This window comes from Aquarana catesbeiana, linkage group LG08 (assembly GCF_042186555.1).
Source record: "Aquarana catesbeiana isolate 2022-GZ linkage group LG08, ASM4218655v1, whole genome shotgun sequence".
NCBI lineage: Eukaryota > Metazoa > Chordata > Amphibia > Anura > Ranidae > Aquarana > Aquarana catesbeiana.
In genome coordinates this window covers 308,838,031-308,862,307 of record NC_133331.1, presented here as the reverse complement: position 1 = coordinate 308,862,307, position 24,277 = coordinate 308,838,031, and the positions used below count along the sequence as shown (strand labels likewise).

Sequence of the window (24,277 nt, the reverse complement as noted above, 5' to 3'; positions counted from 1 at the left end):
CCTTCCACAGGCGGTGGTCTCAGCGGGGAGCATCGATAGTTTCAAGAAACTATTAGATAATCATCTGAAAGACCGCAACATACAGGGAAATACAATGTAATACTGACATATAATCACACACATTGGTTGGACTTGATGGTCTTTTTTCTTTTTTTTTTAAATTCATTCTTTTTTTATTTGCTCTACTTGAATGATTTCCTTTAATATCTACGTATTAACAGCAAGTTTAACCCATTAAACTCTACCAATTCCTGTAATTGCCATTCCATCAGAGTTGGCTAACCTGTGATTTAGCACACAAAAGATCTGTAACGATCACACAAACTAATCAATGAGCTAAGGAAAGCATAGAGACAGGATGGCAGATTAAAATGCTACAGAATGGAGTTGTTCCATCTCCGCTTTGTGTGTGTGTTTTTTTTTTTCTCACTGTTTTCATTTTGTCGGCGCTGTGACCTTCTTCTGTAAGTGGTGATATTCTTTTAACCTCGCAGCATTGATCTTGATGAATCCAGATGCATCACATGGTTCATAATCTCCTTGCTTGTCCATGCTCACCAGTAGGGATGAGCTTCGAGTTCGAGTCGAACACATGTTCGACTCGAACATTGGCTGTTCACAAGTTCGCCGAACAGCGAACAATTTGGGGTGTTCGTGGCAAATTCGAATGCCGCGAAACACCCTTTAAAAGTCTATGGGAGAAATCAAAAGTGCTAATTTTAAAGGCTTATATGCAAGTTATTGTCATAAAAAGTGTTTGGGGACCTGGGTCCTGCCCCAGGGGACATGGATCAATGCAAAAAAAAGTTTTAAAAACGGACGTTTTTTCGGGAGCAGTGATTTTAATAATGCTTAAAGTGAAACAATAAAAGTGTAATATACCTTTAAATTTCATACCTGGGGGGTGTCTATAGTATGCCTGTAAAGGGGCGCATGTTTCCCGTGTTTAGAACAGTCTGACAGAAAAATGACATTTCAAAGGAAAAAAGCCATTTAAAACTACTCGTGGCTATTGCTTTGCCGGTCCGACAATACACATAGAAGTTCATTGATAAAAACGGCATGGGAATTTCCCACAGGGGAACCCCGAACCAAAATTTAAAAAAAAATTACGTGGGGGTCCCCCTAAATTCCATACCAGGCCCTTCAGGTCTGGTATGGATATTAAGGGGAACCCTGTGCAAAAAAAAAAAAACGGCATGGGGTCCCCCCAAAAATTCATACCAGACCCTTATCCGAGCACGCAACCTGGCAGCCCGCCGGCAGACCCCCACAACCACCAGCCAGGGTTGTGGGGATGAGGCCCTTGTCCTCATCAACATGGGGACAAGGTGTTTTGGGGGGCTACCCAAAGCACCCTCGCAATGTTGAGGGCATGTGGCCTGGTACGGTTCAGGAGGGGGGGGGCGCTCTCTCGTCCCCCCCTCTTTTCCTGCGGCCTGCCAGGTTGCGTGCTCGGATAAGGGTCTGGTATGGATTTTTGAGGGACCCCACGCAGTTTTTTTTTTTTGGCGTGGGGTTCCCCTTAAAATCCATACCAGACCTGAAGGGTCTGGTATGGAATTTAGGGGGACCCCCACGTCATTTTTTTTTTTTTTTTTAATTTTGGCCGGGGTTCCCCTTAATATCCATACCAGACCTGAAGGGCCTGGTATGAAATTTAGGGGGACCCCCACGTCATTTTTTTTTTTTTACATTTTGGTTTGGGGTTCCCCTGTGGGGAATTCCCATGCCGTTTTTATCAATGAACTTCTATGTGTATTGTCGGACCGGCAATGCAATAGCATTAGTTTTAAATGGCTTTTTTCCTTTGAAATGTCATTTTTCTGTCAGACTGTTCTAAACACGGGAAACATGCGCCCCTTTCCATGTATACTATAGACACCCCCCAGCTACGAAATTTAAAGGGATATTACACTTTTATTGTTTGACATTAAGCATTATTAAAATCACTGCTCCTGAAAAAACGGCCGTTTTTAAAACTTTTTTTTGCATTGATCCATGTCCCCTGGGGCAGGACCCAGGTCTCCAAACACTTTTTATGACAATAACTTGCATATAAGCCTTTAAAATTAACACTTTTGATTATTCATGTTCGTGTCCCATAGACTTTAACGGTGTTCGCGTGTTCCAACGAACTTTTTTCCTGTTCGCATGTTCTGGTGCGAACCGAACAGGGGGGTGTTCGGCTCATCCCTACTCACCAGCTCCTCATTATACAGTGATTGTGGCGACTCTCTGCCCAGTACATAAACTTGTCCCTTCAGGACAGACAAATGCACTTTCCCCTGCACCAGTTCCTGAGATTTACGAGCGAACAAACTCACACTCGGGGCTGTACCAGAATCCATTGTAGACTTGCTCAGAAAACCTCAGTGACAGCTGCTATTTTATTTTGTGCACCTCTCAGTCTTTTTTCAACCTCACCTACTATGTAACTATGTAGTGTAGTGGTCCCTGTGGTAACATTGGTGATCAATGGGAGAAGGACCCTCTTACACTGTCATCAGTGGGAAGAAGACTGCTCCCTTACTGATCATCGATACCAGTTGTTATTAAGAGACAGAAATTGTTCATTGCTCAAGGAACCCTTAGAAACCTTTGAAAGAACCCTGACTACGAAAGGCTGGACTAGGCAGTCATATATTTCTATCCCCCTTGGTAGGCATGAAGATGACCCCATCTATAAGGATATACAACACATATTCTTAGATTGTAAGCTCTAAGGAGCAGGGCCCTCTGATTCCTACTGTATCAAAGTGTATTGTATTTGTACTGTCTACCCTCAAGTTGTAAAGCGCTACGTAAACTGTTGGCGCTATATGAATACTGTATAATAATAATATAATAATAATAATATACACAACACAAGGCCGTGTTCACACTACGAGACATTTCTTGAGGCCGCAGTTCCTCTGAACTCCACAAGGTGGTGATCTTACTTTTACCTAGACAGGAAGTCTCTATGGAATACAGACAGGAATTGATGTCAGGTATAAATAAGAAGTCTCGGGTGAGAGGTGAGTCGGGAGGAACGTTACTGGAAGAAGCAGCAGAGGAGGTAATAAGATCTTATTTTCTATTTACACCCAGTAATATATATAGTGTGGGAAACCTAGATTAACCCCTTCAGGGGAAGAACATTTCCACACTTACGGGGCCGGAACATTCTCTTCATTTTGGAGATGTGTCACCTTTCCCACCAATCACCTTCTCACCTCATCCGTCTATACTAACGGATTATATGACTTTCATTAGTGGTGGGGGATTTTAGACATTTATTTCATTACAAATTCAAAAATTCAGGCCAAATTTGCGTGATTGGGATGTGTCCGAATCACAATAGTAACGAATTTCAACAAATCCAAAATAAATTGTAAGGAAAACAATGAATTGATTAATTTTTCCTTTGAATGGCATGATGCGATAGTTTGTGGGCCTTTTGTTAATGTTTGAAGCATCGGAAATCATATAACAGCATAACGAATGATCCGAGTTGATGCAAATCCATTTGATTTTATTCTAGTGAGTGTGGCATGAATATTCTAAAAGGATTCTTTTTGTAATGGGGGTTGAGAGACCATTTGTTTAATTTGTATGTGCACACCCCAACAAACAAAGTAAGGAATGGGGAAATTAAACTTAATAACATAACGAATGAATACATATTAATTCCGATTCGTTTGGTAATCTTTGATTCTTGGATTATCAGACAATTTTTCATTTTTTTTTTTTGCATTAAGATTTTTCATTATTATAAAAAAAAAAAAAAACTACATATAAAATGCGAAACATATTGCAATATAAATACAGTAAGGTATAAAAGTGAAATAAGACAATGATTCCTACTTATTGTGTTTGGGTTGGCTGTAGGGGGATCCATCAGAATCTCAGAATCGTAATATAATGAATCCAAAGTTTAGTTCAGTTTTTTTGTTACTTTTGAATGCATGCAAATCCAGTCGCTATCATCCAAACGCGTTAAAACGCATATAGCCAAATCGCCAAAAGAATAACTAAACTTCGGAAAATACAAATCGATTCAGAACAATGAATATCCGAAATAATGAATCGCTCTGAAAATGAATTATGCTACCCAAACGAGTATGACAAAAATAAATTATTTACTCAACAAACTGAAATTAAACAAAACTAATTTTTCCATTGTGCACATCTCTAAGGGATTTATTTGGTGGGGATTGGAATATGTATGTCTTTATTTTTATAAGATTTAAATAGGAAGAAAGAGGGGAAAATGTAATTTGTAGTAAATGTCCTGAAAACGAATTTTCCCATACTGATCCCAGTCTCAGATATTCATCCTAAAATGTGATCAGTAAAGTCCCCGGAGTACACGGAGATCACAGGAATATCATGTGTCCCGGGAAAGCACAAAGTCCAAGGAGTTGATTTACTAAAACTGAAAAGAGCAAATTCTGGCGCAGCTGTGCATAGAAACCAATTTACTTCCAGTTTTTTTTTTTTTTTGGCAAAGATGGATTGAACTGGCTAAAGTTAGTAGCTGATTGGCTACAATCCACAGCTGCACCAGATTTTGCACTCTTCAGTTTTAGTAAATCAATTCCAAAGTTCGTCTACCAGTTTAAGAAATGCACCCGGGAGAAATGACTCTGTGTGTACAGAAACCTCACAGAACGCCCCTCCCAGCTCCTCCTCCCAATGTCCTTCCAACCAGAGTCAGAGAATCCTATGACCTCACAGATCCTTCTCCCAATGTCCCTCCAACCAGAGTCAGAGAATCCTATGACCTCACAGATCCTCCTCCCAATGTCCCTCCATCCAGAGTCAGAGAATCCTATGGGCAGCACAGTGGTGTAGTGGTTAGCACTTTCGCCTAGCAGCAAAAAGGGTCGCTGGCTCTAATCCCAACCACGACACTACCTGCCTGGAGTTGGCATGTTTTCCCTATGCCTACGTAGGCTTTCTCCCACGCTTCAAAGACCCGCTGGTAGGTTAAATTACTCCTGTCTAAATTTCCACTAGTATGTATGACTGTGAGTTAGGAACCTTAGATTGTAAGCTCCTTGGACTGATGTCAATGTACAATGTACTGTATATGTAAAGAGCTGCGTAAATTGACAGCGCTATATAAGTACAATGAATAAATAAATGACATCACACTGACCTCACAGCTCCTTCCCCCAATGTATATCCATACATGATCAACCCATCCTATGACATCACACTAAACTCACAGCTCCTCCTCCCAATGTCCCTCCAACCAGAGTCAGAGAATCCTATGACATCACAATAAAGTCACAGCTCCCCCTCCCAATATCCCTTCCATAGTTGCCAACTGTCTCAAATTGTCTGGGACACTCACAAAGCTGTCCTGGGCTGCGTCCTGAGAATCAAACCTGGTCACAATAAGTCAAGTGCAGCGGGTGTCTCCTGCACACATGTCAAAATAACATTTGGCAAGCTCTGACTGTGTGCTCGGCCGGAACTACCTAGAGGAGTTTGCTTTCATGCTGACACTGCTTTGCCGAGTCCTGAAACAAGCCCCCCTCTCCTTCTCCCCCTCCAGCGATGGTTAGTGTTTTCTCTCTCTCTCCATTCGCTGTATGCAGAATGGGGAAAGAAGTGCTCCGCCTCCCTGAGGCCCGACCTCGGCTCCCACCTCCCCCAAGGCCTGACCTCGGCTCCCACCTCCCCCGAGGACTGACGTAGGCTCCAACCTCCCCGAGGCCTGATGTAGGCTGCAACCTCCCCGAGGCCTGACGTAGGCTGCAACCTCCCCGAGGCCTGACGTAGGCTCCAACCTCCCCGAGGCCTGACGTAGGCTCCAACCTCCCCGAGGCCTGACGTAGGCTCCAACCTCCCCGAGGCCTGACGTAGGCTCCAACCTCCCCGAGGCCTGACGTAGGCTCCAACCTCCCCGAGGCCTGACGTAGGCTCCAACCTCCCCGAGGCCTGACGTAGGCTCCCACCCCCCGAGGCCTGACGTAGGCTCCCACCCTCCAAGGCCTGATGTAGGCTCCCACCCCCCCCAGGCCTGACCTCGGCTCCCACCTCCCCCGAGGCCTGACCTCGGCTCCCACCTCCCCCGAGGCCTGACCTCGGCTCCCACCTCCCCCGAGGCCTGACCTCGGCTCCCACCTCCCCCGAGGCCTGACCTCGGCTCCCACTTCCCCCGAGGCCTGACCTCGGCTCCCACCCCCCCGAGGCCTGACGTAGGCTCCCACCTCCCCCCGAGGCCTGAAGTAGGCTCCCACCTCCCCCGAGGCCTGACGTAGGCTCCCACCTCCCCCGAGGCCTGACGTAGGCCCCCACCTCCCCCGAGGCCTGACGTAGGCTCCCACCTCCCCCGAGGCCTGACGTAGGCTCCCACCTCCCCCCGAGGCCTGACGTAGGCTCCCACCCCCCCGAGGCTCCCACCTCCCCCGAGGCCTGACGTAGGCTTCCACCTCCCCCGAGGCCTGACGTAGGCTTCCACCTCCCCCGAGGCCTGACGTAGGCTCCCACCCCCCCAAGGCTCCCACCTCCCCCGAGGCCTGACGTAGGCTCCCACCTCCTCCGAGGCCTGACGTAGGCTCCCACCTCCCCGAGGCCTGACGTAGGCTCCCACCACCCCCGAGGCCTGACGTAGGCTCCCACCACCCCCGAGGCCTGACGTAGGCTCCCACCTCCCCCGAGGCCTCACGTAGGCTCCCCCGAGGCCTGACGTAGGCTCCCTTCCCCCCCGAGGCCTGACGTAGGCTCCCACCACACCATGCTCTGTACACTGTAAACTCCAGTGCTGGAGGCAGCACTTGAACAGAGTATTGCTACAGTTGGAAGGGGTGAGTGTGGAAGGGGGCTGGAAAGAAGCTCCAAAAAGTTAGGCATTCAGGGAGGGAGGTGAATGTGGCAGGAGCCAGCTGGAGTTTGCAAGCAGACAGTAGCAAGGATGCCTGTGCAGTGTGGATGCCACTGCAGCTCAGGGGTCAGTGAATACACCTATCCCTCCAGCTGACAGACATCTCTGCCGAGCCATTTCTGTACACCACCTCTAAGTGCTTTTTCACATAGGGGGGCTGCTGGTTTTACTGCCACCCCTGGTTGCCCACCCAATCATGCTGTACTTCGCAGCTGTGGCATGTTTAAGACTGCAGGGTTTGACAGCCAGCCAGAGTTTAACAGGCAGGTTTTTTTTTTTATTGTTTGACACTTTTCATTTATTTATTTTTTACATTTTTTTGTATCACTTTTATTCCTATTACAAGGAATGTAAACATCCCTTGTAATGGTTTGGTTTGGGGGGGTCTCGGTTTTTAGGGAGTTGGGTGATGGTGGGGGGGGGGGTGAAGAGGGGTTAGTGAGGGCAGGGTAGTTGACGGTGGGGTGAAATAGGGATTGTGGGGTGGGAGAGTTGGGATGGAAAAGGCTGTGATTGCTGGGGAGTAGAGGGTGGAGATGGGAGGGTTATTGGGAGACCTGAGGGAATGAGGATGCAACACAGGGAGGTCACAGAACAGGAGGCAGGAGGGCACAGTACAAGGAGTTAGGAGGGCACAGTACAGGGGGTTAGGAGGGCACAGTAAAGGGGGTTAGGAGGGCAGGGTTCAGACACATTACATGCAGAGGGCAGGGCTCAGGGCACGTTACATGCAGAGGGCAGGGCTCAGGGCACATTACATGCAGAGTGCAGGGCTCAGGGCACATTACCTGCAGAGGGCAGGGCTCAGGGCACATTACCTGCAGAGGGCAGGGCTCAGGGCACATTACTTGCAGAGGGCAGGGCTCAGGGCACATTACCTGCAGAGGGCAGGGCTCAGGGCACATTACATGCAGAGGGCAGGGCTCAGGGCACATTACATGCAGAGGGCAGGGCTCAGGGCACATTACATGCAGAGGGCAGGGCTCAGGGCACATTACATGCAGAGGGCAGGGCTCAGGGCACATTACCTGCAGAGTGCAGGGCTCAGGGCACATTACCTGCAGAGGGCAGGGCTCAGGGCACATTACCTGCAGAGGGCAGGGCTCAGGGCACATTACCTGCAGAGGGCAGGGCTCAGGGCACATTACCTGCAGAGGGCAGGGCTCAGGGCACATTACCTGCAGAGGGCAGGGCTCAGGGCACATTACCTGCAGAGGGCAGGGCTCAGGGCACATTACATGCAGAGGGCAGGGCTCAGGGCACATTACATGCAGAGGGCAGGGCTCAGGGCACATTACATGCAGAGGGCAGGGCTCAGGGCACATTACATGCAGAGGGCAGGGCTCAGGGCACATTACATGCAGAGTTTAGTTCTCCTCCACCACTCCTTTCCACTGCATTCTCATCTACATGATCCCCTATCCAACCCCCCTCCCCTCAGGTCTGACTCGTGCTCACACCTCCTCTACTGCCTTCATCTTCTCCCCCTCCCTTTGAAAGCTACATCATACACGTGTCTTACCGATCGTTGTACTAAAGTACCCGGCCGCCTCTTGCACAGACATCCCCCCACTGCAAGTGCTGCCTCTCTGCAGCCAGATCATCCGGGGGGCGTTGGCGTCCAGGCATCAGGGTCAGGTCAGAGAAAGTGCAGTCTACCTTCTGAGGCCCCCCTGCCGCCCCTGACCGTACTAGCTGGGACGCCAGCATCTCCCTTGTTACCGCACTGTACTCAGGGAGACAAGCTATCAAAAAGCCCTGATCCTAGTACAGATGTAGCTGACAGGCTGCGACTGACGTGTCCTGTTCAGGTCACTTCCGGTATTGGGTTAGGGTATCGGAGCATTTTTGTGAGTACCGATCCCCGCGAACATGCCTAGTAACAATACTGATACCAGTATCGGTGCAACCCTAATTTTAAAGGGATGCATTTTTCTTGAGCTTTTCTTGTGCTCCTAGACCGATCTTGTTTCAACGGGTTTTACCGGGGTGATGTCTGCAGCTGCACGCATCACCCCGGTAACGTTCTTTAGAGCAGACACTCGGCTCTTATTACAAACAGCGGGAGGGGACATCCCCCCCCCCGCTCGAGAGGTCCGAGCAACCAGCCGGCGCGTCCGCCAGCTGGCCGAAGACCCGAACAAAAACGATGCTTGGTTTGGGTCTCGGATCTAGTAACCCGGAAGCGATGTCTTGACATGATTTCTAGGATTACTGTCATCTTAACCACTTCAGCCCCGGAAGGATTTACCCCCTTCCTGACCAGAGCACTTTTTGTGATTCAGCACTGCGTCTCTTTAACTGACAATTGCGCGGTCGTGCGACGTTGCACCCAAACAAAATTGACGTCCTTTTTTCCCCACAAATAGAGCTTTCTTTTGGTGGTATTTGATCACCTCTGCGGTTTTTATTTTTTGCGCTATAAACAAAACAAGAGCGACAATTTTGAAAAAAAAAGCAACATGTTTTACTTTTTGCTATAATAAATACCCCCAAAAAATATATAAAAAAAAAAATTTCTTTCTCAGTTTAGGCTGATATGTATTCTTCTACATATTTTTGGTAAAAAAAAAAATCGCAATAAGCGTATATTGATTGCTTTGCACAAAAAAAAAATTGCGACTACAAAATAGGGGATAGATTTATGGCATTTTTATTATTAATTTTTTTTTATTAGTAATAGCGATCTGCGATTTTTATCGTGACTGCGACATTTTGGCGGACACATCGGACACTTTTGACACTATTTTAGGACCATTGTCTTTTATACAGCGATCATTGCTATAAAAATGCACTGATTACTGTGTAAATGACACTGGCAGGGAAGGGGTTAAACACTAGGGGGCGGTCAAGGGGTTAACTGTGTCCTAGGGAGTGATTCTAACTGTGGGGGGGGGGATTGTCTCACTAGAACATGACAGCGATCACTGCTCCCGATGACAGGGAGCAGTAGATCTCTGTCCTGTTGCTAGGCAGAACAGGGAAAAGCCTTGTTCACATAGGCATCTCCCCGTTCTGCCGCTCCGTGACACGATCGCGGGCCCCCTGGCGGACATTGAGTCCACAGGACCCGCGGGCACGCTCACGGAGTTTGTGGCATCCACGCGCGCGCCCACTATGCCGCTATTTTAAAGGGGACGTACCTGTACTCCCATTTGCCCAGCCGTGCCATTGTGCCGACGTATATCGTCGTGCGCTGGTCGGTAAGGGGTTAAAGGCACCAGTTTAAAAAAAAATAAATAATAGAAAGTATTCAAAAACACAGATCTTGACCTTTTAAATACTTTCAAGTGCAGAGGAGGGGTTTGGGGTCTTACAGACCCTTCGATCCCTCCATAAAGAGTACCTGTCACTGCCTAGTACTGTCACAAGGGATGTTTACATTCCTTGTGACAGCATTAACAGTAATACAAAAACATTTTAAAAAGTGTAAAAATATTTTTTTTAAATGTACAGAATATCGGTCTGAGATGTTGCCAAAATATCCGTATCGTATCGGCACCAAAAAAAAACAATATTGGACGGTCCCTAAATTCTAAGACTGCACACTGACTTCACAACTTCTCCACCCAATGTCACAATATATCCAGAGTCAGAGAAGTCTATGACATCACACTGACCTCACAGTTCCTCCTCCTCCTCCTAATATCCTTTCAACCAGAATCAGAGAATCCTATGATATCACACTGACCTGATAGCTCATCCTTCCAAGGTCCCTCCATCCAGAGTCAGAGAATACAAAAAATTTTAAAAAGTGTAAAAATATTTTTTTTAAATGTACAGAATATCGGCCTGAGAGGTTGCCAAAATATCCGTATCGTATCGGCACCAAAAAAAACAATATTGGACGACCTGTAAATTCTAGGACCGCACACTGACCTCACAGCTTCTCCTCCCAATGTCACAATATATCCAGAATCAGAGAATCCTATGAGATCACACTGACCTGATAGCTCATCCTTCCAAGGTCCCTCCATCCAGAGTCAGAGAATCCTATGAGATCACACTGACCTCACAGCTTCTCCTCCCAATGTCTCGTTATCTGGAGTCAGTCCATACTATGACATCACATGAACCTCACAGCTCCTCCTCCCAATGCCCTTTCATCTATTTTCTCTTTTTTACAAGGATCTTAGGATGTGGGCAGATCCTTGAGCAAAGCAGTATCGTTAGTCCTGTGGTGTATTTATTGATGTCAGATTGCAAGAGACAAGCTTTTAACCAACGGAGTGGGGTCTCTGTGTGGTTGAATATATCCCAGGCTTTAAAAAATGGGTTCCTGAATGGTGAGGGGAGGAGGATTCTGGGAGGCCACATGACCTCAATCTTATCTCTAATAGTAAAACACAGACCTGACGAGAGGAAAGGGAGATTATGGGAATGTCATTTTGGTTGTACTTTTCAGATGTAGATTGATGAAAACTGTGAAGTCTGTTCATCATATGACCATCACGTTGTCTCCCTCCCTGATAGAGAAATAAAAAGAAGATTTCAGAAGTCACCAGAGAGATCAATGAGCTTCTGCCAGGAGAGGTGAGCGGTGCTGGGAATTCTGGGACATTATCCAGTAACAGACAAGGGATGTGTCTGGATGGTGACTGTATCATTGTGTGTGTCAGGTTCCTATAAGGTGTCAGGATGTCACTGTCTATTTCTCCATGGAGGAGTGGGAGTATTTAGAAGGACACAAGGATCTCTACAAGGACGTCATGATGGACAATCAGCCGCCCCTCACATCACCGGGTAAGAGGAGACTTTATTGTAAAGGAGAGAGCAGTACGGAGGGTCCACCTTGGTCTTCCATCATCTGATAAACACATAGAAACAATGGGGGTTCATTTACTAAAACTGGAGCGTCCCGCTACTAACATCAGCTTGTTCAATTAAGTTTGATAAAACGGGCTTCAATGCAAAGCTGCACCATATTTTCAACTCTCCAGTTAAATTAAATTAACCTCAATGTATTAAGTTAGTGTGTGTGTTTCCTACAGATGGTTCCAGTAGCGGGAACCCACCAGAGAGATGTCCCCGTCCTCGGTATTCCCGGGATTCCACACAGGAAGGTCACACCATCCCTCACCATCATCAGGTAGATGAGGAACAATCACTGATAATTAAGATTTACACAAAAGAGTGTTTGTTACAATTAATGTCTTTTTGTGCATTCAGAGTGGAAACCTCGGGGATTATAATATTGTTGTCAAAGAGGAGTACAAAGAGGAGGATGAGGAGTATGGTTCGATCAAGCAGTTTTCTGAAGGACACAAGGATCTCTACAAGGACACCATGATGGAGCCATCATGTAACAGGAACCCACCAGAGAGATGTCCCCGTCCTCTGTATTCCCGGGATTCCAGACAGAAAAGTCACACCATCCCTCATCATCATCAGGTAAATGCACAACAATCATTGGTAGTTCTGATTTATACACAAGCGCGTTTTGTTATAATTAATGTTGTATTTAATATTCAGAGTGTAAACCTTGAGGATTATAATATTATTGTCAAAGAAGAGTATCAAGAGGAGGATGAGGAGTATGGAGTGATGGAGAAGTTTTCAGAAGGACACAAGGATATGATGGAGCCACCTAATACCAGGAACCCACCAGAGAGATGTCCCCGTCCTCTGTATTCCCGGGATTCCACACAGGAAGATCACACCATCGCTCACCATTACAAGGTTGGTGGGACAGAGGACCTAGAACATGGACTCGTGGAGGCAATGTGTGGATTTTTTAATATGTCAGGTCACCTGAGGTTAGGTGACAGATGCACAGATATGGTCAGGAGCCCAACGCTAAGCTTGTGGACACTTCAGCTGAGTGCTGCGAATGGAGCTCTAGGTGGTTCAGGAAAGCAGCTCCACCTGATCACCGACACGGATCGAACAGGGAGCTAGAGCATAGGATTCCCCTGGGCACGGAGTCTAAAGCCTTGCACACATGGTACGAAAATCAGAAGGGGCTTGTCATTTGACAGGCTGTTGTTCGAAGTTCTTACCGTTAGTACGCTCCTTTCAACAAATGTTTTCCAATTTTCAGCCAAAAAATGTTGGATGGCAGGCTAGTAAATTTTTGTCAAACGACAGCTCCACGTCAGATTTTCGGATGGTCAGTACACAAATCCGTCACACAAAAGTCGAAAGTACAAACACGCATGCTCGAAATCAATGCTCACCAAAACACAAAATTAGCAGAAGGGACCCAAAGGGTGGCGCTCAAGAGCTGAAATTCCTCATAGTACGTCGCTGCATTCGTGTTTGTGGCACGACAATTTGTGTAACATTAGTATGCAAGAAAAGATCCTGGCACATGCCCTTTTGACAAAAATCAGACGCTCGGTTGTCCAACAATCGTACCGTGTGTACGAGGCTTAAGAGCCAGCAGGTTTTCCCCAGAGCCTCTGATGGTGAGGATGGACTTCGCTGCAGGGGACTCCAGGTCCCAGCCCCCAGGGTCCCCCAACTCACGCTCACGGCAGGCTCCGGTGGATGGAGAGGAAGAAGCAGTGCAGGGCAACAAGGAATAGTCAGAAGGACAAGCCAAGGGTTGGGGTACCAAGTAGACAGGGATAGTAAGGAGAACATGCTCAAGGTTGGGGTAACAAGTAGACAGGGATAGTCAGGAGAACAATCCAAAGTCACAGGGAAGCCTAAGCACACTATTGGTCAGGCAAGGCTGGCTTGCAGTGCACGGCGTTAAATAGTGTTTCCTGTTAGAGGCTTGGGTGGAGCCATGCTGAGAGAAAATGACTTAAACATGCAGGTGTTGAGAGCGCGGTCCCTAAGCTGATACACAGACCTTAGGTAAGTAGACAGACAGGGCATGAAACATTACTGCAGATTCATGACATTATTGATGTTCTTGTGCGCCCTTCTCTTGGTTTAGGGTGAAGATCTGATAGCTATAAAAGTTGATATTAAGGCAGAAGAAGAGACGTATGTGAGGGATGATCAGCAGTCTATGGAGGAGGATGGAATAATAAAGACAATAATAGAGGAGGACACTCCTACAGAGATCAGCACAGGTGAGTCATTAACACTAAATACATTCCTCCACCCATACTGCTCACTGATTGGTCCAGAGTAGGGCAAGGACTGGGTGATATCAGCCTGTAATACCCTGGTCACTTTCCTGAGCTGTGTTCCCCATCCTGTATTTCTCTCGGATAAGCTTCCTTCTCAGCATTGCAGACACAATTTATGTATCTAGACTGGATTTCTGTAGATTATGAGGCTCAGCAGGCAGCAAAATGATTTTGATTTTCACCATAGGCATTGCTTGACCTAGGAACCTGGGGCATGTGCCTTGGGCGTTCTGCCTTATGCCCGGGTATAGCAAGATCTCTGACAGAACAATTCTCCCAGGGTTACTTGCTTCGATGTTTGCTGGCTGTGCCGGGTGGAGGGATATGTCTGTATAGTCTCAGACCCAAGTCACTGAGTGCAGTCTCAGGAGATGACAGGCATTGGTGTGGGACCTCTGCAACTTGTCTCAAGTAGACATTTAACCACTTAAGGACCGAGCCCCTTTCTGAGATTTGTTGTTTACAAGTTAAAAACAGTTTTTTTTTGCTAGAAAATTACTTAGAACCCCCAAACATTATACATTTTTTTTCTAACACCCTAGAGAATAAAATGGCGGTTGTTGCAATACTTTCTGTCACATGGTATTTGCGCAGCGGTCTTACAAGCACACTTTTTTTTGGAAAAAATACTTTTTTTAATTAAAAAATAAGACATCAGTAAAGTTAGCTCAATTTTTTTTACATTGTGAAAAATAATGTTACGCCGAGTAAATTGATACCCAACATGTCACACTTCAAAATTGCGCCCGCTTGTGGAATGGCGACAAACTTTTACCCTTAAAAATCTCCATAGGCGATGTTTACAAAATTCTACAGGTTGCATGTTTTGAGTTACAGAGGAGGTCTAGGGCTAGAATTATTGCTCTCGCTCTACTGATCGTGGCAATACCTCACATGCGTGGTTTGAACACCGTTTTCATATGCGGGCGCTACTCACGTATGTGTTCGCTTCTGGACGCGAGCTCATCAGGACGGGGCGCGTTTAAAAAATGTTTTTCTTATTTATTTTACCTTTTAATTTTTACACTTTTTTTTTTTTTTAAATTGTCACTTTTATTCCTATTACAAGGAATGTAAACATCCCTTGTAATAGAAAAAAGTATGACAGGACATCTTAAATATGAGATCTGGGGTCAAAAAGACCTCACATCTCATATTTACACTAAAATGCAATAAAAAAAAATTGTCATTTAAAAAAATGGCCCCTTAAGAGCTGTGGGCGGAAGTGACTTTTTGACGTCGCTTCCGCTCAGTAATTGTATGGAGACGGGTGGGGGCCATCTACGGCTCCGGTAAGCGGCGGAGGGGGGCCCTCTCCTGGGGCCGATAAAAGTGATCTCGCGGCGAATCCACCGCAGAGACTACTTGTATCTTGTAGCGGACCGCCGCTGAAGAAGAGGATACCAGGGTTATGGCAGCTAGCTGCTGCCATAACAACGGTATCCTCCTTAAAACAGCCGACGTAAAACTGCGGCGGGCGGTCCGTAAGTGGTTTTTAAGCTACCACTGAATACCAAGATTATGAGTCCTGACCCTTAAATTATATAATTTATTTTGCAGTTTGTACTCCTGACTCCTATAACTATATACTCTGTTGTACATGACATAATTCTAATACTTTATAGTCCTAACTGTTGAATCATATACAATATGTAGTACATGTGATAGTCCAGATTTGTGCACTCTATATCTTATTTTGTTACACCCATTTGCTACCAGCTGGACATTTTATATCTGATTTGATTGGAGCACAGACTTTTACACGTTGATGATAATGTGATAACCTCCTCCAACTTAGGAACCTTACACATAAAGTGATAATGAGTGAGGAGTCAGTAACTCAATGATGGTGGTCTTCATGATCAGTCTAGCTTTATTCTTTGTTTTTCTCCCCCCATCCTCACTCTCTAAACTCTAGTGGGTCTTAGCTCTGCATTTTCTCATAACTTATAGAACAAAACTCATACCAAAGTCTCCTCATCACTGTCACTCCTATAAGACAGTTCTCGTTGTTTCCTCACTCTCTGACTAAGCTCCATGAATAAAGAAATGAACTGGTAGGAGATCAGAGGACCCATTTACTAGTTACCTTGAGGGTGGAATTGTAAGATCCTCAGAGACAAAGCTGCCTGATGTGGGCGGAGTCCTGGTTTAGGGGAACCAATCTGCTCATGTCTAGTAATAATCTTTTTATTTCTATTTTAGTAGATGGACGGGAGATGAGGAAAACCTCAAAGGATTGTCTCACTTTGTCTCCAGACTGTAAAGTAGAAGATGAGGACATCACACAGTATAGTCCAGGAGAAAACCCGGCTACTTCAAATGTCCATTTAAAACCACACAGTGTAGATGGACCATCGTGTTGCCCTAATCCAACAGATGAGAGGTTCTCCTGTACTGAGTGCGGGAAGTGTTTCCATTCTAAATTCAATCTTAATGTGCATAAAAGGTCTCACACGGGGGAAAAGCCATTTTCCTGTCCCGAGTGCGGGAAATGTTTTGTACAAAAATCCAAGCTTGTCACACATCAAAGGTCTCACACGGGTGAAAAACGGTATTCCTGTCCTGATTGCGGAAAATGTTTTTCACAAAAGTCCAATATTCAAATACATCAGAGGTTTCACACAGGTGAGAAGCCATACTCCTGTTCTGACTGCGGCAAATGTTTTGCAGTGAAGTCCCATCTTTTCATACATAGGAGGTTTCACACAGGTGAGAAGCCATATGCTTGTTCTGTGTGTGGGAAATGTTTTGTACAAAAATCACATCTTGTCACACATCAAAGGCTGCACACGGGGGAAAAACCATACTCCTGTTCTGAGTGCGGAAAATGTTTTTCAGACAAGTCTTTTTATCACAGACATCTGAGATTGCACACAGGTGAGAAGCCTTATTCCTGTCCTGAGTGCGGGAAATGTTTTTCAGACAAGTCCAGTCTTTACACACACCAGATTTCTCACACGAAGAACAAGAGGTATTCCTGCCCTGAGTGCGGGAAATGTTTTTTACATAAGTCACATCTGTACACACATCAGAGATCTCACACGGGGGAGAAGCCGTATTCCTGCCCTGATTGTGGAAAATGCTTTTCAGAAAAGTCAAGTCTTGACAGGCATCAGAGGGCTCACACTGGGGAAAAGCCGTATTCCTGTCCTGAGTGCGGGAAAAGTTTTTCACAGAAGTCCAGCCTTTACACACATCAGAGATTGCACACGGGAGAGAAGCCGTATTCCTGTCCTGAGTGCGGGAAGTGTTTTTCGGTGAAATCCAATCTTTACAGACATCAGAGATCGCATACGGGGGTAAAGCCACTTTCCTGTCCTAAATGAGGGAATTGTTCCTCACTGAAGTCCTGTCTTCCTGTACATCAGGGATGCCACTCAACCCTTGAGGTGTATTAGTGCCTTGAGTGCAGGAAATGTCTTCTATATGAATGTTGCTGGACATCAGAGCTCTCATGTGGGGAAGAAGCACACCCTGATATACACCTCAGATATACTCCATGGCTGATCTTCATCATGTAAGAAACAGTTCATGAGGAGATCAGAGATCACCAAAGACATGGATGAAGTGTTGTACCGTGTTGGCCATTGATGGCAGCAGAACAATAAAAATTGAATCATTACCTTTCATTGGCTGAGTAAATTTTGCGGTGTAAGCTTTCACAAACACTTAGAGATGTATTTATTTTTTGGACAAATGTTATAAGCATTTATCTAACCATCATGAATTTATTTTGTTAGATATGATCATTTGCTTCATCTAGTGCCCATAATGTCATATTGCGCTATTTTTAGTGATGGTGTCTGGCCCCTCCCTCCTGTTGAGTGCCCCCACAGCAAGCAGCTGCCGTTCAGCCCCACCCCCTCTCTTTCCTGATTGGCTAACTGAGCCAATCAGGGGGGAGTGTCCTGGGCTGCCGAAGAACTCGTGGACAGAGATGGGGCTCGGGTAACTATCAGGGGGTGCTAGTGAGGCTGCTACACACAGAAGGATCTTATTTTAATGCATAGAATGCATTATAATAAACCTTCTGCCTTTTACAACTCCTTTAAATAAAATACAGATTTGTAACTCAGTACTCCTTGATATGGTAAACCAATTTTTTGCTCGCTTTGAGGATCAAATTCTGAAATATGGAAACCTGTAGTAAAGAACATGTGGATGGGGCATATATTTGTATTAAATACACATGAGGTCAGATCAATTTTGAGGAAGGTTGACATCAGAAAGACAACAGGACTAGATGGGCTGTCAGGCCATATACTGAGGGCATGTGCGAATCAGTTTGCCATGTTTCTTTTTTACTTTCAACTCTGAATAATCGGACAGACCATCAACATCTGTTTGTGAGGGGAAAAAAAACACAATGCTGTTTGAGATTTAATTAAGGGTGACCAAAGATTTACAGCAGAAATCATATCTAACACACTAGATATCTCAGTGGGTTCTGTTCACACAATATTATCAGCAAAATTATAGCTAAGCAAACGGTTTGTTCGTTAGGTACCAAAACTGTTGCACCAGATCATCAACAGACAAAAGCAGAGCTTTCAATGGAGATTTTGGACAAATGGGATCAAAATCTAGAGGACTTTCTGAAGCTAATTGTAACTGGAGATGAAACATGACTTTATCAGTACGATCCAGAAGACAAAGCTCAGCCGAAGCAATGGCTACCTTAAGGAGGAAAGGGTCCAGTCAAAACAAAAGAAGACAGCCAAGTGGAACGATTATGGCAACTGTTTTTTGGGATGCTGCAGGAATTCTGTTGATTTTTAGGATGGGAAAAGGACTGTAACATCTGCTTATTATGTAAGTGTCTTGAGAAAATTAGCTAGACATCCACCTTTTAATTTAGCACCTTCTGACTTTTTCTTATTTCCCCGCAACTGTGCTGCTGGCCGTATAGAGTGGGACTTAAGTCTGCATGATCTATTCCCTCTGCCAAGCTTTGTGAGCACTGTGCCCCTCAGACAGAGCAGGTCTGTGTAGACTATTCCCCCCGCTAAGTTGAGACCAGCCTAGGCAAGTTCCAAGAGTGGTGACATGAACTACATATGTCAAGTTCCCACCACATCAAGTTAAAACCATCGAGGCTGAGCTTACCCAGCTGCTTATTTACATTAACCATTAACGCTCTCAAAGGGACAGTGCACCACCTAAAGAAGGACCCTGCCAGAAGCTGGCCAACATTAACTACTAAGTGCCAGGTTCTTTTCACCATCTTCAAGAGGTACCCCATACACTAGGAATGCATTTTCTCACCCACGGCTGGGGTTATGTGCATTGTGTGCACACATGGCCCCTATTCAAATTAGATAGTTGATGCTGTTTTAGAGACTCTAGTTGCACCTGTTCTTGTTCCATCTGACTTTATGATAGTCTTTTGAGTACCACTTAGTGGTTCTATGACTGTTTTCCCTTTTATAGTGCTCTTAAGTCTGTGTAATTACATATTTATTGATTCACACCTTGTTTGTTTTCATGGCCTTAATACATTTAATTATTTTACCTACAATTTTCTGTGCATTATTATAGAGTGGGGGCCTACTAACTATTAAGTTGCACAGGTGTAAACTAAGTTTAGTCTACAAGAGTCTGCCAGAGGTGATCGGGTAGTTAAGAGAGTCATGGCTGAACAGAGGTCCCACCATCAGCAAATCCTGAGGGGGTAAGCGAAACATCTGGGGGCTCGTCCAGGATCCCTCTCTTTCTCTGCAAGCAAAAAGCCAAGACAACGAGCCAGGGCCATTATGGATTCTGGTGTTACAACCTAGTGGTGTGAGGAGGAAAATGGCCGCTGGGAGTGAGTTAAGTGTGGTTATCAAGATTCCCAGAAATACCTGCCAAGCAGTGATGGCTATAATTCCTGATCAAAGTGTTTCCGTACTGGATCTTAAAACTGATTAAGATTCCTCCCATTGCATAATCTGTCTACTTTTAGATGCGTTCCAGCTACCAGATCCCAACCTACACCATCAGACGAAGATGAGGGAGGAAGATGTTTACACGGACTGGCTGTGGCAATGCACATCTATGGATGTCTCTTCACCCCCTACTCCTGCAGAGACAGACTCCAGCACTATCAGACCTGAGGCCCGAAAGTTAGTACCTTAGAGTTATCAGAGGATCAGAAAGACCCCTCAGATTTGTCAAGTGTCCCAAACATAGAGACTATGCCATCACCTTCAGATCTTAGTGAGAAATCTGCTGGAGAGGGGCCATCTGAGCCTAAGGAACAGAAACCAAAGAGGACCATTCACTCCCTTAAGAGAGTAACTTATGATACTTTGGGTGAGGGTTTTTAAGAAACATAGTCACCACCCAAATAGCACAAACAATGCCGACTCTTACCACTGCAGTTTCTGTGGAGGGCGACTCTGGCTCACCCCTTGACACACTTCGGTGGGCCGTACCAGTATCAGTGGCCTTTGGTCAAGGTAACCTATCTCCTTTCACCAACTGATGGGAGATTCCCTTACCAAATTCTGATGTACATGTTGATGGTTGAATTTATAGTATATGCTTACTAACCTGACTGTGCATCATTATATATTCAGAGCTATGTACCAGGGTGTCACGTATCAGTTGTGTACAGCAACAGAGGAACCCAGACGTATGTAAGTGAAAATATTATGATTTATTAAGATACGTGAAACATATAAACACAACCACCTCCAATCTTTATATGGAGAGGGCAGGGACAGTTAACCCTTAGCACCGCATCTCAAATTATAGAATACAAAAACAGAGGGAATGGGGTAAAATTATGCCAGGGACTTTAGGGTGCTTAAAATATAGGGTAGGTACGGGTAAAGAAATGTATGCAACGTCTAAACTACATAAAATAATCTTTTATTCAATTTTAATACAAAATATCAAAAGAGTTGAAAAAACCAATCTCTCAATCTCTATAATCCAATTATGACAGAGGTATTGGAAGAAACAACTCAGTAAATACCACTCGACATGTTTCGCTCAATTCGTGAGCTTCATCAGGAGTTTTGGTACATATGTGGCATACAAGCCAATCAAGAATTGGAGATGAATAACGTAAAAATTGTAGATACAGGAACACAGTGGTTCACATTCACAAATAACTGGATAGGTCTCCACCGTCTGGACTTCCCAACCGTTATGGCCACAGAGGGGCTATGTGTGAAATATAATAACCAAGGGCTTGTGTTGAATCAAGAGTATATTGTTGGGGGCTAATAAAGCCTTGTAACAAAATTCAAAAGAAGCAGCTGCTTTAGGGTCTCCAATTGGTGACACTCCAGCAATTAGCTCGGTTCTAAGGGGAGGTTCTGTGTCTCTCTCCCCTTCCCTGTGTGCCCATCCATTCACCAATTCAGCATACTTGGGTTGTATGATCACGGATCTTCCGCTTTGAAATTTGTGGGCTAATTGCTGGAGTGTCACCAATTGGGGACCCTAAAGCAGCTGCTTCTTTTGAATTTTGTTACAAGGCTTTATTAGCCGCCAACAATATACTCTTGATTCAACACAAGCCCTTGGTTATTATATTTCACACATAGCCCCTCTGTGGCCATAACGGTTGGGAAGTCCAGACGGTGGAGACCTATCCAGTTATTTGTGAATGTGAACCACTGTGTTCCTGTATCTACAATTTTTACGTTATTCATCTCCAATTCTTGATTGGCTTGTATGCCACATATGTACCAAAACTCCTGATGAAGCTCACGAATTGAGCGAAACATGTCGAGTGGTATTTACTGAGTGGTTTCTTCCAATACCTCTGTCATAATTGGATTATAGAGATTGAGAGATTGTTTTTTTAACTCTTTTGATATTTTGTATTAAAATTGAATAAAAGATTATTTTATGTAGTTTAGACGTTGCATACATTTCTTTACCCGTACCTACCCTATATTTTAAGCACCTTAAAGTCCCTGGGGTAATTTTACCCCATTCCCTCTGTTTTTGACAACCACCTCCAATACAATACAGTGCACAACCAGCCAAATACAGAGACCCACAAATAATAATAACCAGACAAATATATACAAATAATGGGGAATACCGGAATCATAAACAAGCCAGGGTCATTAACGGGAGGTCAGCAGATGGGGACAGGGAACAAACAGGACATGGAGAGGATGGATGGATAGGCTGCAGGGTAAGGGTAACAGGATCACAGGAGGGACAAAGTTCAGGTATATAGACAGGGTCAGGTTCAGATACGGGTACAGAGCTCTCAGGTTCAGGTAAGGGCACAAGGAAGATACCAAGGCAAGGTCTGTGTGTGCTTGCCTGGTATTTATAAACATCTCCTGCAATCAGGCTCAGGTGACGCCTGATCGCAGGAGATGATGTCGACTCCACGCTGCCAGGAACCACCCGCTGGTGGACGCCAGTACTGCAGCCCAAAGATCACATAGTACCACCAGGAGGGGAAAGCTCCCCTGACAGTTCCAGACTGCCAGGAGACACCTGCTGGTGGACATCAGTACTGCAAGCCAAATGTCAGACAGTGCCATTAGCGGGTGGAACCTTTCCTGACAGTACCCCCCCTCAAAGGAGCGGCCTCTGGAAGCTCCAACTAGCCACTGCTGGGGAAAGTCCATGGCATCAAGCCAGGCAGTGGGCATAGGCATATTTAACTGGGCAAGAAGAAAGTCCAAGGTATCAAGCCGGGCAGTGGGCAGAGTCACATCAAGCTGGGCATGTGGAAGGTCCAGGGCTTTAAACCGGGCAACGGGCAGAGGCACCTCAGGCTGGGCAGCAGGCAGCGACACATTAAGCTGGGCAGCGAGCAGTGGTACATCAAGCCGGGCAGCGGGCACATCGAGCTGTGCAGCAGGCACAGACACATCATGCTGGGCAATGGGTACCTCAAACTGGGCAGCAGGCATAGACATAACAAGTTCGGCAGCGGGCACAGGCACATCAAGCTGGGTAGTAGGCACAATAAACTGGGTAGCAGGCACAGTAACCTCAAGCTGGGTAGTAAGCACAGGCACATCAAGCTAGGCAGCAGGCACGGGCATATCAAGCTGGGCAGCAGGCCCATCGAGCTGGGCAGCAGGCTCGGGCACATCAAGCTGGGCAGCAGGCACGGGCACACCAAGCTGGGCAGCAGGCACATCGAGCTGGACAGCAGGCACATTGAGCTGGACAGCAGGCACAGACACATTGGGCTGGACAGCAGGCACATCGAGCTGGGCAATGGGCACATCAAGTTGGGCAGCAGGCATGGGCACATCAAGCTGGGCAACAGACAGAGGAATATCAGGCTGGGCAGCGGACAGAGGCACATCAGGCTGGGTAGCAGATGCATCAGGCTGGGCAGGAGACAGAGGCACATCAGGCTTGGCAGTGGGCAGAGGCATGTCAGGCTGGGCAGCAGACAAGCACGTCAGGCTGGGCAACAGACAGAGACACATCAGGCTGGGCAGCAGGCACATAAGGCTGGGCAGGAGACAGAGGCACATCAGGCTGGGCAGTGGACAGAGGCACGTCAGGCTGGGCAGTGGACAGAGGCACGTCAGGCTGGGCAGCAGACAGGCACATCAGGCTGGGCAACAGACACATCAGACTGGGCAGGAGACAGAGGCACGTCAGGCTGGGCAGCGGACAGAGGCACGTCAGGCTGGGCAGCGGGCAGAGGCACGTCAGGCTGGGCAGCGGGCAGAGGCACGTCAGGCTGGGCAGAGGCACGTCAGGCTGGGCAGCGGGCAGAGGCACGTCAGGCTGGGCAGAGGCACGTCAGGCTGGGCAGCGGGCAGAGGCACGTCAGGCTGGGCAGCGGGCAGAGGCACATTGGGCTGGGCAGCAGACAGAGGCACATCAGGCTGGGCAGCAGACAGGCACATCAGGCTGGGCAGCAGGCTCCGGGTCATCTGGCAGAGCAGAAGGCTCTGGGTCATCTGGCTGGGCAGCAGGCTCTGAGTCATCTGGCTGGGCAGTGAGCACTGGCCCTACAAGTTGGGTAACAGGCACCGGGCCAGTAGGCTGGGTAACGAGCACCAGCTCAGCAAGCTGGGTGAAGGGCACCAGCTCAGCAAGTCAGATGACGGGTACTGGCTTAACAAGCCGGGTGAAGGGCACCAGTTCAGCAGACTGGGTAGCGGGCACAGGCTGGGTAATGGGCACCGGCCCCATAGGCAGAGCAACTGGCACCGGCACCACAGGCTAGGATATGGGCACCGAAACTTCAGGCCGGGAAATGGGCATCTGAACTTCAGGCTGGAACACTGGCACCAGAACTTCAGGCTGGGACACTGTCACCGGGGCTTCAGGCTGGGACACTGTCACCGGGGCTTCAGGCTGGGACACTGGCACTGGG

The 24,277-nt window shown here is 46.5% G+C and overlaps 1 protein-coding gene across 2 annotated transcripts; it reads left to right on the top strand.

The window, feature by feature from the left end:
• Positions 1 to 2,971: 2,971 nt before the first annotated feature.
• Positions 2,972 to 19,479, top strand: LOC141105093 (uncharacterized). 2 transcript variants are annotated; one of them, XM_073594940.1, is made up of 8 exons: positions 2,972 to 3,061; positions 11,354 to 11,413; positions 11,500 to 11,623; positions 11,872 to 11,969; positions 12,050 to 12,271; positions 12,353 to 12,559; positions 13,767 to 13,905; positions 16,171 to 19,479. In XM_073594940.1, exons 1-8 carry the CDS (start codon positions 2,987 to 2,989, stop codon positions 17,292 to 17,294), a joined length of 2,049 nt encoding a protein of 682 aa, XP_073451041.1. In that variant the 5' UTR covers positions 2,972 to 2,986; the 3' UTR covers positions 17,295 to 19,479. The 2 variants fall into 2 exon arrangements, with proteins under 2 accessions (XP_073451041.1, XP_073451042.1); XM_073594941.1 differs by having other exon boundaries at positions 2,993 to 3,061; positions 11,286 to 11,413.
• The last annotated feature ends 4,798 nt before the right edge of the window (positions 19,480 to 24,277 follow it).